The sequence below is a fragment of the Passer montanus genome, unplaced genomic scaffold (assembly GCF_014805655.1).
Source record: "Passer montanus isolate IOZ18808 unplaced genomic scaffold, ASM1480565v1 scaffold43, whole genome shotgun sequence".
Lineage (NCBI taxonomy): Eukaryota > Metazoa > Chordata > Aves > Passeriformes > Passeridae > Passer > Passer montanus.
Window position 1 is genome coordinate 61,383 of NW_024369151.1, and position 13,139 is coordinate 74,521.

Sequence of the window (13,139 nt, forward strand, 5' to 3'; positions counted from 1 at the left end):
TGTTTATCACTTTGGCTCCTCCACCAAGCTACCTAACTTGGTGAAGGAAGTGTCTGCCCTTGTCCTGTCTCCTTGCTTCTATTTTGCTGCTACATGTGAGGAAGCTAAAGATTTCCAGACCTGTTGCATTAGGCCTTTGGAAAGCTACTGAACTATAAAATATGTAAATAATAATTTTAATTAATCTTCCAGCTTAGCCCTTCCACAAAGCAACTGGTAACTGTTCTGTCTGCCATTTGCCTGTAATGTGTCTTACCCAGGTTGGCTGTGAACAAATTATTGCCCATAAAGACCCAATTGAAGGCTTGGCTGCTCTTGTTGGTGAGTTAATATTATCAGTTTGATCTTTTATGGACCACCACGTGTTCTAGAAGCACCTATCAGTAGACCTGTCACATTGCTGTGTCAGGGGAACTGGTATGACTCTGGTCTCCGTCTGGGACATTTTGCCCCCTGTTGATTTTGTCTGTTGGAATGTCTCACAGTGGCCCGTAGGCTCATTCTCTCACCTTTCCCAACTTATTCTTGTCATGTTTCTCAGGTGTTGAAGCCCCATAGCCTGTTATCTGTTCATGAGATGTGGACTTCTGAGATATTTATTTCTTTTCCAGAAGTTTACCCTTACTCTGGCTCCAGCAGTCATGGGCTCAATGCACATTCACTGAAGGAAGTTTTCTGGTCTCCTTGTTGAGAACAAGTCCTGTGGTGTTAATCCAGGGACAAGGCAATCTTAAATACATCTTGTATACACACATGTACATTTATCTCTGTGACCACTTATTTTGTCAGCCGGCAGTGTTTGTAAGGAAATTAATAGAGATAGAATTCAAAGAACTTTTGAAGAGTTCCTCATAAAATCTTTCAACTTGCTTATTAAAAACAAGTTCTACCATGGTCATTACTCAGAAAAATAGGTTCTGAGTGGCACAAAAAAAATTAAGGAATTGTTACAGATTTAATGCAATTTAGTATGACTGGGAGCTAATTTTTTTTCTTTTCACAAGTATGTATGTGCCCCAAGTCAGAAATGTACCCATCCTTAATCACTGCTAAAGATATTTGGCTGGCAGCTAGAAGCTTTTTTAAAACACTAATGTCTTGACAAACACTGTCAGATCTACTGGATGTAGTCACATGCTACTTCTTCTGTGAGGAAGAGTGGGAGTCTTGTTTCTTTGAGATGAATGAGCCAAGGGCAGATTTCTTCCTCCCAGTTCTAGGGGAACACCTCATGCTTCTCCCTGTCTCCCCAGCTGCATTCACTTGGTGGAGTTTAATCATAGAAGAGGAATGATCCACCAGAACTTTAGGCAGGAGACTGGCTTTCCTCCATACTTGACCCTCTGTGTCATACTGGAAAACACTTTTTTCTACACGTGCTTCATCAGCCCACCTCCTGCCAGATAGAGTGTAGTGCCATGTGCTGTGATGCTGAACTGGCAACAGGTTAATGGGGACACTGTGAATGGGGATACTGATTGCTTCCAGGGCAATAATACTCCGTCTCCTTAATGTGAATGCATTCCTCTCTACCTGCAGAGAACCAGACTAGCACTTACCCATCATATCATGTCTCAAGTGGTATTGCTGTCACGTCAGGTTTGCTTGGTTCATGATAAGGGAAACTAGTGTCCAAACATCTGTTTGAACATCGTAGCGCTCAGGGTGGCAGAGTTTTGATCCACATTTAGCAATCAGAGCCTCAAAAGAAATGGAATAAAATACCAGAATGGCATGGCTTGGAAGGAGTTTTCTTCTTGAGAAATCGGAGGAGTAAGATGAGCAAGGTGCCACAGGGACCTGCTCTAACTGGCATAGCTGAAGCCCTGCCTGCTATCCAGGCTTTTAACCCATTACAAAGGAAATTGTCTAAACGGGACAATATTGCATTGAATTGAGGGCAATAATCAAGTTTGTATCATCTGAAAGAATTTGTCAGTCCCTTGTAAAAGCTTTACCATAAAGCTGGATTGTAACCTTGTACAGTTCCAAGCTCTGTGAGTTCTGTCCCATCCTTGCACACTCATGCAACCCTTGGCTTGGTTTTGGCCATGAAGTTCATGTGGGAGGTGGTGGGTGAGACAGCAGTTACTGACTGGTTTTATGCTGTGTTCGCACCTGGCAGGGGTGTTCTACAACTCCTCTGGCTTGGCACAGTGTTACGACATATACCAGCTGTACCAGTCGTGTGCTGACCCCACGGGCTGTGGCATCGGCTCAGATGCAGAGGCTTGGGACTACCAGGTAAGAAGTTAGAGACCCCAGCAGGTTTCAGCTGCTGTCCTGTCTATGCCCCTGCCCCATGACAGCTCTTGCACTTCTAGGTTTGCACCGAGATCAACTTAACATTTAACAGTAACAATGTGACAGACATGTTCCCTGAGATGCCCTTCACGGAGGCTATGCGTGAGCAGTACTGTTGGAACAAGTGGCGTGTGAGGCCGCGAGCACACTGGCTGCGGACAAACTTTTGGGGAGAAGGTAAGTTGTGCTGATTACTTGTCTCTTTGTGTTACCCTGTAGCTGTCTCCCTGTTTCCCTCAGTCCAGCTGAGCCCCATGAGGACAGGCACAGCACACTAATGCGTCCTGGCAGAAAGTTACAGCCTTGTGCTGACTTGAGCCAAACAGACCTTTCTGTATCTCTTTGGTAGAGAAGAGGAAAACATAAAAACTACCAGTAATTTGTTCAATTATTTGATGTTTTCTGTTCTTGGCCATATTCGATGCCATATCCAAACACATTTGGATAACTGGGCAGGAAGGAGACCTCTGAATTATGAACTCTCTGAATTTCAGACCTGAAAAGTGCAAGCAACATCATTTTTTCAAATGGAGACTTGGACCCATGGGCTGGAGGTGGGGTAAGCATTGCACTCCTCTACCCTGAGCACAGAGCAACCTTTGCAGATGACATACTGCCCTCCCTCCCTTTCAGAGCGGCACTGGCAATTCAGTTTTAACCTGAGTTTCTGTGAGCAGCTGTTTCATGGTGAACCACTGAGGACTCTCGGGACACTAATGACAGACACGTTGAGTAGTGTTCAGCCAGGAATACTGATGGAACAAATATGGCTTTCCTAGTGCAGACATGGCAGAACCTTCCTTACTCCACACCCAAGGTCTGAACCACAAATTGGTTTCTGTGTTCACACGTGGTTTCAATGCTGCCAGCCATGTGGTCTGGCTCCCTCCAGTCCTAGCACACTTGATGAGACCAGGCGGATGCTATGAGCAGCAACGCAAACTAGGATATGTTTTGTCTTAGATTCAACAAAACCTCAGAGTGCTGTCAGTGTCCAGTCTAAAATTTAAAATCCCAGGACTGGATTTTGTGTTAGTTAAGCTCCTGATTGAATACAGAAGCTCAGTGTTTTAGACTGGCTTGGAATCCCAGGAGGAACAGGCTCCTTAGGGTGCATGGGTCCAAAGGAGACCTAACTTCCAACTACCTCTACTGGAATCAGCTGAAGTTCCCACTTTGCGGAAAACATTCATTTGGGGCAGGTGATATGGTTCGTTCAGACTGTTAGCTGCAGATACCAGCCTTACGAAGGATGTCTTCCCATGTTTTTCCTCAGTCTTGCCCAAATCATATTCCAGTTTTCAGAACTCATGTCCAGCTCTTCCCAGTAACTTGGTGAGAATTGATCTTTGCTCTTCTCCTCCCAGATAAACAGCAGCCTCAGCCCTTCACTGATTGCACTTACCGTTAAAGGAGGCGCCCATCACCTTGATCTCCGGTAAGTATCAAACTTTCCTTTGGCTGGCAAAATCCTGATTCCCTAGGTATTTGATCTCAGCAAGCCACAGCCCAAACAACCAGGAGATATTTCAGAATCACAGAATCATAAAGTTGTTGAGGTTGGAAAAGATCTCTAAGATGAACCCAACATCACCACCATGTTCACCACCAAGCCATGTCCTCAAGTGCCACATCCGCAAGTTTTTTGAATGCTTCTAGGGATGGTGAATTCTTCACTTCTCTGAGCAATCTGTTCCATTACTTTACAACCCTTTCCATGAAAAAATTTTCCCTATTCTCCAGTCTAAAGATCTCCTGGTTCAACTTGAGGCTGTTTCCTCTCGTCATATCCCTTGTTACCTCGGAGCAGAGCCTGACCCCCACTTAGCTACAATCTCCTGTCAGGGAGTTGTAGAGAGCGAGATGGTCCCCCCTGAGCCTGCTTTTCTCCAGACTGAGACCCCCAGCTCCCTCAGCCATCAGCCATTCCTGGTGCTCCAGACCTTTCCCCAGCTCCATTCCCTTCCCTGGACATGCTCCATCCCTTCCATGTCTTATTTGTCAAGAGGGACCTAAAACTGACCTCAGTATATGAACTGTGGCCTCCGAGCACCTATCACAGGGCAAGTACCTAAAGAGGATGGTACAAGGTTATTGCAGCCCAGTACCAATAACCTTGTGATCTTCTGAGTGATCTTCTTCCCCAGCACAGGGCTCTTTCAGCCTCCAGGGATGCTGAGCTGTGCAGAACTTGGCATTCAGCTCACCTACTGTCATTAGATCATGTTCTTGCGCAGGGGTTGGCACAAGTGTGAGACAGCCTGCAGCAAGCAGTCACATGAAGTAGTCCAGTGCCATCTGGCGTTAGCCATCTGCCTTTAGGTCTGGAGCAGAGGGGGCAGCAGCCAGCAAGGGCAAGCTTGGCCCTGCTGCCCAACCGTTCTGGAGATCGGACACTGCAACTTGATTTCCAGGGCACACATGTGAAGCACAAACCAGTCAGTCTCTGTCCTTAAAATCACAGACTCTGTGCAGGAGGCAAGTACCAACTGTCCAGTAACTGACACTGCTCTGCTTTCCTCTGCTTTTTAGGGGACACAACCCAGCTGACCCCCCATCCGTCACAGAGGTGCGCAAGCTTGAAGCCAGGATCATCAGCAGCTGGGTGAAATCTGTAGGCATGGAGCAGGTGCAGGAGCAGCACGCAGGAGCTGCAGCAGGCAGCTAGCCCTGAGCCCTTCCATCCCCACAGCCCCTGTGTGCAGCTGCTACAGGACACAGCAGCCTGCTGCACTGGTTCTACTACGCTGGCTGGGACACTGTTCTCTCCTCTGCCATGATGGTGGGAACTCCCTTTTCCAAAGTGTCCCACTTACACCTCATTGAGCATGAAAACAAACACAGAAGACGAAATCACTGACAGAAGCCAAAACCACATTTTCTCGGCTCCGTGCTTGCCTGCTCCGAATGAGCTGTGACAAAGGGCAGCAATACAAAAAGCTTGCCTGGAAGGTCCAAGAACCATCACAGCCCTGAAGAGTATGGTTGCATGAGGCACCTTAAGGTTGAAAATAAACTATTTTTAGAGAAAAAGGAAATACTAGAGGGTTAGTAGAAAAAGCAAAGGTTTAATTATGACTGACACAGAATCATGGTGAGCTCCACTAGTGACCAGTTAATTAAAACAGACTATCAGTCTTAGCTAGAGCTGTGGGTTGGGGCTGTTTTAGTTTTAGCTTGTTGAAGAGATTCCTGTTGCTAAGATGAAGATTTACACAAAGGATTCCTGGTGTGCACTGCTGTCACTCAAGGGCTGTGTAGTGGTGACCAGTAAAGCACACTTCCACTGAGGCATCTTCAGAGCTTTTTAAAATCAATTGCAAGTATATTAAAGCGTGTGATCTAAAAGTTTATTAAAAGGTGTGATATAATTTCATGGCTTGGTAGTATAACCAAACAAGATAAAAAAGTTCCTTCTCACCTTCCCAGGTGAATCTTTGCCCATGAACGGGTGCTACTAGACTGACCAATACTCACCAATAATTAGTAGCATAACTGCCAAAATACTAATTCCTGGTAACCGACTGTCTCAGTTGATTTTACTTTACAATGATTTTATGAGTTAGTGGAGAGGATTCCTGAGTCCCCAGAGGTTTCCACTGTGCAGCACAGTCACAGTGGTGCTTGGTGTCACTGTCTGCACTGCTGGGCCCTCCCTGGTCACAGCACGACTGGTTCCCAGAGCCATTGCTGGTGTTTCACAATATTTGGGTGCTGAGATCTGTTTCGTCCATCTCTGCCCTGTTCTTAAAAAAAGACCAAAGCTTCTGGTCCTTCCAGCCAGGGATACTGAGGAGAGCAGGAACAGATGGAGCCGCTGATCAGCTTTTTCAGATACATGTAAATGAAGGACAACTTGGAAGACAGAATTAGTGAAACTCCAGTCCCTATAAAAGTCGCTCTGCCAGTGGCATTACATCCTCAGCTCGACCTGAATCCTCTCTGTTCATGCTGATGAAAACCTCCATGGCTCCTCCTTAGAGCTGCCACTGTTCTTTTTGCTCCTGCTCAAGTCAGGCTTTGGTTTTGTTGCTGCTATATCAAGTATGCCTTTCTGAAGTGGTCATCCTCTGTTGGGCTCAGAGCCTGCAACTTTTCTGAATTCAGATTTGCTATACCCCAGCCGTTACTCAGGATTAACACATTGGGGAAAAAAGGAGAGGAAGGATTGCATCCTGCTTTTATTTCCCTTCAAACAGCACCCTTCACACCGTTAAGTAGTTCCCAGTGATCATCAGCTCAGCAGTGTATTAACACAGCCAGGTTCAGGGGCAAGTGTTTCAGGAAGTCACTGCAAGTCATCCCAGTCACCAAGGCTGGCTTTGTGCTCTGAAGAGAAAGGAGGGCTGGGTGTCTGCTGACCTTCCAGAAGGACAAGTTTTTTAATCCCCTTCTCTTGGACTATACTGAGCTCTTACTTTCCTCTTACAGACAGTTCTTATTCCAAAGGAATACACATAGTATGATTGATATGGAAGGATTAACGGGCTTTCAGATACTATGGCAAAAGAGATAATACACATGGACATCCAGGACAGACGAACAGCGCCATAAAAGAAATCATCGTAGAAGTCTGAAGCCAGTGCCACCAGCATCCATAATGTTTTGAATCCTTTAGCAAGCAAAGCATGGGAGGTAAAAAGAAAATCCTGTTCTGTGGTGCTGTCTGAGCTGAAGGGAAGAGCCAGAAAGCATCACTCTTGAGCATCATGGGAATGCTGCTCCTGGTTGAATTTCAGGGCCACACAAGGAAAATAGCATATAAGCAGTGAGTGACCCAGACCAGACCATGGCTGTAGACCCTGTGCTTAAGGCCTGCACCAGTGAGGTTGTTGAACAAAGGTTCAATTTGTTCTATTGTCATTTACTGACACAATGAGGGCAGCCAAGGTGGGAATATTGTACAGAACAGGAACTCAGGGCTGAGCTCCAGTGGATGCAGAGGCTTCCAGCTTTGGACAGCAATCTCCAGCAGTATTTCAAAGAACAAAAAACCTAAGTCTTTCTTCCCAAATCCAAAATCAGAAAAATTAAAACACCTTCTCTTGAAGCAATACGCTTCATGGAGCTATCCCATCATGTCAGTTTTACTGATCCTGTTAAATATACTGAGTGTGACACTGGCAATCAGGAGCTAAATTCCCTTACAGGGCTATTTCTAAGAGGCAAGTCCTGAAGCGCAGAAAAAATACACAAAACTGTAAATGTGTTATTGCAAAAACTTTTCCCGTCTTCATCCATCATCACTGCCAACATCACGCTGGGATGGAACAGGAAACAAGGTGTATTTGGAGGAGTAACCAGAACTGTACCTGAGCTTGGCATGGAATGCTGAAAATCCTGTTAAATGAAAGTCCTACAAAACTGCCAGTTTCTAAAGACCTGTTATGGGAATTCAGCTTTCAAAAGTTCAGGGATTAGATGGTAACTGTGCCCCATCCATCTGCTGAATTTTTTTGAGCATACAGGCCAGTATTTCCTGAATTGTGGCTCAGTGCCCCAAGTGTGAGACTCCCAAGTCCACAGCCCTGCAGTTCTCTGTGGCTCTGCCCATGCCTGGCTCTGTTTCTCAGTGAAAGCCCAAGGCTTTCCATTGTGAAGGACAGAATCCCTGGCTCAGTGGTGGCTTTCCCACAACACTCCACTTAAGCCAGAAGTGTCCCAGCATGTAGAAACACCAAAGCGGATTACGGACCCAGCAGTTCAAGCTTTGGAACAAGGAACCACAAATTGAGCTGGAGTTGTGCTGGAGGAGAACACTATGGACAGAAAGAGGCTGTGGAGCTCAGAGACTGATCTGACCCAGCAGTTTGTTAAGGAAGTAAAAATAAACAAGCAATGAAAATGACCTCTGCAGAAGAACAGGAAGAACAAATGAACTTCGTTGAGATTATTTCGTTTGTGCCATTTCACAGGTGACATAGGGGTCTGAAACAAGCATTTGTTCTCAAAGGGAGTGAGAGCTAACAACGTGAACCTCAGGTTTAAAGGCTGAGGAGAGCAAAGCCACATTTTAAAGAGACTGCATGTCCCAAGAGGGACTAGACAGAAATCAGCTGGACCAACAAGCTCAGCTAAAAGACAAGACATATTTGGCGAAGTGACAGTTTATTCTTCTCTCCTTCAACTCATTAGGAAATTAAATACTACTCTCAAGCCAATCATAAGGCAAAAAAAGTATCACACTGACTCCCATAGTCCCATTTGCAGAATCAATTACATTAAGACTTGTGTACAACTTCAAAACCAGAAGATTTTTGGTAAGCATTTATATGTATTCCATTTTCTAAGAAATCTCTCTTGCCTCAGTCAGGCAGCTCTCTGGTGAAACACCAAACCCTGGAAGTTTTACAATCCATTGCACAGTCATAATTAAAGGTTCAAAATCTGCTTTGTTCAAAGGCACAAGGCCAAAGCAACACAGGTCAGCAGGACCTGGGTAGTGTCACTGAATTTTTTTTTTCTTCTTTAGTCTCTAATTTTAAGCCTTTAGCTTTTAGCCCAAACTCAGCTCCTCAGCAGCACAAACCTGCTGCATAAACAAAAAAACTGAAGGTGCTTCCTTCCACAGTTCCACTGCACTATCCTCATCTGTTGTTGTGCCAAAGAAAACGGAAGCCTTGGCAGCAGATCAGTTGTGTAGCTAAAGGCCATAGTGACAGGATTCCACTGCAGTTGTAAGTGAGAAGCTTGTTCTCAGAGTTACTGCTGGCATGTGAACAGGAAGAACATTAACATTCTGCACTGACTAGTTATGTCCTGTCAATCCCAGGACAGGGTCCCTCTGATGACAGAAAAATGTGCACTTAAATAATTCCTAAAATTTCTCCATTTCCATTAGTACATGGAATGATAAATATTATATAAAATACTTAAATAGTGGTCCCAAGAGTAACTTGTAACTCCAGCAAACAGAATGGATCAGCATAAAACAAATAAAGATACATCTTACTTTACAAATCAAAGGTTACAATGCTATAAAATACCTCCCTCAGCCACTGCAAAATGAACCATTAGAGTCAAATTCAGTCAGCTCCATTAACGGCCAGGGACCCCTGGATTTAGTGGGGACTGCAGCTCCTGGCCCTGTCCATGACACCCACTACCATGGGGGGAAGAGACTTTCAGTAAGACCAACCTTTTCTGGAAATATGAACAATCACATTTCTGAGATCTTATCCGTTAACACAGGACTGTCCGAGTCCAAATCCAGAAGGAAAAGCACTCTAGAAAGCTCATTTCCAAATTCATGGCTTAAAATCTGTATGTGTGCACATATAAAAATGAAAGATCCCAGGGCTCCTGTAAGAGTCTTTAGAAACCTGGGTCTACTTGTCTTCAAGTAACTGAAGTTAATTTCTCAAATTCTATTGGGGCCTAGAACTGCTGTAGACTGTCTGCTTTTAACACTACTGCTGAAAATACCCACTGTATTCCTAAGGAAAAAAATAATTGACAATTTCTCCACGGTTCAAGAAATTATGAATAACAAGAACTTTGCTGTACAGCTGTAAGCTTGAGTCAACAAAAACCATGATGTGATATCTGAACAGGAAGGGACAGAAGGAGGCTGATACCTAATATACTCACAAGCTTTCCCAGTGCCCAACCTCTGAAAAGCTGAAAGCAGCTTTCAGTCAGAATACCTGAGTCTAACTGATGCAATTAAGATATAAAATGCACGTGTAGTTTTACTTGCATTTCACATTATCTCCTGCTTTTCTGCAGGAAGTTAAAAAACTGCAATACTTCTACAAAATTATGTATCACTTTGAGCTAAACCAGCAGCAAATTCTCTTTCACCATTTATTTCAGCCACAACTTGAATACGCTTCCAAGTGCTCTACAAAACTAAGACACTATACAACAGATGCTCTGCTGCCTCTTTTTTCTCCTAACACTATGCAGCATATCTCGGGAGTTTGGAATGAGAGTACCAGCAGCAATACTGACAACTTCTTGCTGGGACAGCACTACAGCTCTTTGTTTATTCCACTTTGCACCTGAACCACTGTCACAGTCTGACAAAGGAATGGCTCTGTAATCCAGTGTTTCAGTGAATCCAGAATAAACTAGAAAACTGGAGGCTTACTCCTGCTCTCCAGGAACAATGCTGTGCCCTAAGCCAATTGGCTGCATTCTCAGTATTTAATAAGCATTTAGTAACACTGACATAAGTGAGTCATCAGTTAAGGGGGTCCTCAGAGCCCCAAGAATGTCATGGTCCACACTAGAATTACCTTCTGAACCTCATAACCAATGCCAGGGAAACCAGCTTCATATGGCACAGCTTTGCCCATCCCAGAACCAGAGATCAGATTTAAGACTGACGTGCTTTCTTCAAACCAGAGATGCTTTTACCAAGCTTTTGTCTGTCGTTTGAAGTCAAAAAAGGTGCATTATAGCATCTCTCCTCAAACCCTGAAAAGTAAAGTGACTTGAAGATAAAAATGCCACCACTGGAAAATCCACTGATGTAGAGTCTATGCTGGTACCCAGATAGGGAGCGGATGAGCCTCTGTGTTAAAGATGTATTTGTCAAGGTTGATTAAGTCTGTGTCATCTGAGAATAGCAGAAACATGTATTTGAGTGTTTCCCCAAGGAAGAAGCTCTCCATTTTATCCCGTGGCTCTGGATTACTGGGATTCTGAACATTGTTAATAGAAGTATAACCACCTGTAGGAACCTGTGCAAAAAAAAAAAAAAATTATATCTTTGCATAACCTAAAATAATTTCTTACTTCCTAACATCCAGATGCATGTGGAAAAGATAAGTGCTACGAACAGATCATGTTTTCATGCTTTTCATTTCATACTTGGTTTTCATTTATGTATAAAGCTTCAGTAATGAAAAAACAAATCTCATTGTATTTAAAAAGAAACGACAATGATAAATGAAGCAAAATATCCATTTGTGCTCAGGGTAGAGAGGTATCACAGAGAACATCCCTTTGAAGTTTCTGGACAAATACACAGAAAGGAACCAGCAATTTCTACATCAGAGCTGACCCAAGCCTTGTATCTGTTTCTCTTAAGAACAGACCATTGACATCGGGTGCCACACTTTCAGAGCATATCAGTGACATCTCCACGAGCACAGAATGAACAGAAAAACCTTCTATTAAACCATGAATGCCATTTTGTGTTCTTTCTTTTTTCTTTGGCAACTTTAATTGAAGAGTTCTTTCAATCCAGCCATGCTCTTATCAGCTTCCAAAATCTAAAAACTACAGATTCTAACACTTTGGTAGTCTTGCCTACACTTTTTCACTTTTTCATCACTGTAATACATTTTCTTTCACATATGGACTAAGCAGTGTGTCTCCATCTGTAAGAGAACAATTTTTCTGTATATACTTACAAATTTCCCCATAGTTATCTGATGAATCTTGAAACACAGTATGTTTTCAAAGTTGGTGTTAGAAAGCAAGTGAGCAAATACAGTCCTGACAGGACAAGGTTATTATAAACTGGCCTTACCCTGGTGTATCTGTTGAAGTTCTGCAAGATTTCCCAGCCCCAGTCTTGGTATTTCTTATCACCAGTGAATCTGTACATATAAAAAAGGCTTTCCACAGTTTCTGGTCGCAATAAATTGTGCCTGTCTGCAGGCTGCGAGAGAAAAAATGGCAAGAGTATTTCAGACAGGGAATTTCCTCAAGGATATATGCACGCAGAAAAATAATTATTCACATCTCCATCTGCTCCCAAGAGCTTGCTATGCATAAGTCAACTTCTAAATATACTGCAGGGGTAACTAAAACCAAAGCCTAGGGTACAGCTAGAAGGCAACGCAGAGAAAGAATTAGCTGTTCCACAACCACAACAAACCCCATCACTAGTTTCTGGCCAGGAGTTCAACAGCAGAATAGAGCTACAGAGAAATCATGGAATTGGAGTTCAGGCCAGCTATCTGCTCACCTTGATTTCTACATCCTTGTGGCCCTTCTGTGCATGGAGGTTGAAGTGTACGATCTCTGGGCTCAGGCCTGTCTCTACCTGAGCATACATCTGGTAGCAGGTTTCTATAAGAGTTTCAGCCAATTTCATATGATCAGCAGCCAGGCCATTGTGAGCTCCCAGTGCTAAAGTACCCGGCAAGAAGCAAACCAAGTGATCCTGCAAGACAAGACAACTATTACTGAGAAGCTACACATCAAACAACAAGGGGAAGTAAGGGGGCACCATCTTTTTAATTTTTTTCTTTTTAATTTTTTATTATTTCTGTTCTTCAAAAGACATTTCTGGTACCAAGAACTTGAGGATAACTGTTTAACAATCTCATGTAACATGAGGTAGGCAGCATTATTACAAAAATCGTTAATTTCAAAAATGTACAAGAATGTGTTTTTATGATAAGTTTCTGAAAAAAAGGTCTCAGGTCATGTTGAGGGGAAGGAGAGTGTCTGTTGGTTTACCAGAAGCATACATTTCATATCAGCTCATGCAGGGCATCAACAGAGCCACCTAAAGGCTTGGTGTCCTCATTCTAACCTAATGATAGGTTAGGGGCTAACCTACCATTGATGGAAGAAAGTAAGCACCGCAGATTAATGTCACATATGGGATCTCAAATGATTTTCAACATTCAGAATCAAAGCTCAGGTCTCATCACTCAAAAACATAGTAAAACCACTCTGATGTCCCTGTATGGACCTTTAAAAGCTTTGTCCAGTCCTTAAGGAGAGTGGAGGGTTGTAAAGGTCAGCATAGACATAGGAGCCAAATATCCCCCACTGTTCCAGCCAGACAGGGTAAGAGACCTGTGCAGCCTTTCGCCCAATAATAATGGATTAAAATGAAAATTCGGACTCCCTGAAACAGAAGCAAGTGT

At 43.6% G+C, this 13,139-nt stretch overlaps 2 protein-coding genes across 5 annotated transcripts in view; one reads left to right on the plus strand and one right to left on the minus strand.

The window, feature by feature from the left end:
• Positions 1 to 5,652, plus strand: part of DPP7 (dipeptidyl peptidase 7) — a 24,431-nt gene extending 18,779 nt beyond the window's left edge. Inside the window, exons 8-13 of one of the 3 annotated variants that reach the window (XR_005628733.1) lie at positions 261 to 321; positions 2,126 to 2,244; positions 2,325 to 2,481; positions 2,761 to 2,863; positions 3,672 to 3,742; positions 4,837 to 4,851. Coding sequence is in view for 2 of the 3 variants with exons in the window: in XM_039719805.1 (XP_039575739.1) it covers positions 261 to 321; positions 2,126 to 2,244; positions 2,325 to 2,481; positions 2,799 to 2,863; positions 3,672 to 3,742; positions 4,837 to 4,972 (609 nt within the window). In the remaining variant the exon portion in view is untranslated. Of the gene's footprint in view, positions 1 to 260; positions 322 to 2,125; positions 2,245 to 2,324; positions 2,482 to 2,760; positions 2,864 to 3,671; positions 3,743 to 4,836 lie in introns of all 3 variants that reach the window. The other 2 variants (XM_039719805.1, XM_039719807.1) reach the window with 2 other exon arrangements.
• MAN1B1 (mannosidase alpha class 1B member 1) overlaps positions 5,599 to 13,139 on the minus strand; it is a 23,077-nt gene continuing 15,536 nt past the window's right edge. For both annotated transcript variants that reach the window (XM_039719804.1, XM_039719803.1), the window contains 3 exons: positions 12,227 to 12,424; positions 11,786 to 11,917; positions 5,599 to 10,991 (listed from right to left, as the gene is read on the minus strand). In XM_039719804.1, the coding sequence (XP_039575738.1) occupies positions 10,788 to 10,991; positions 11,786 to 11,917; positions 12,227 to 12,424 (534 nt within the window). In that variant the 3' untranslated portion in view covers positions 5,599 to 10,787. The remainder of the gene's footprint in view (positions 10,992 to 11,785; positions 11,918 to 12,226; positions 12,425 to 13,139) is intronic.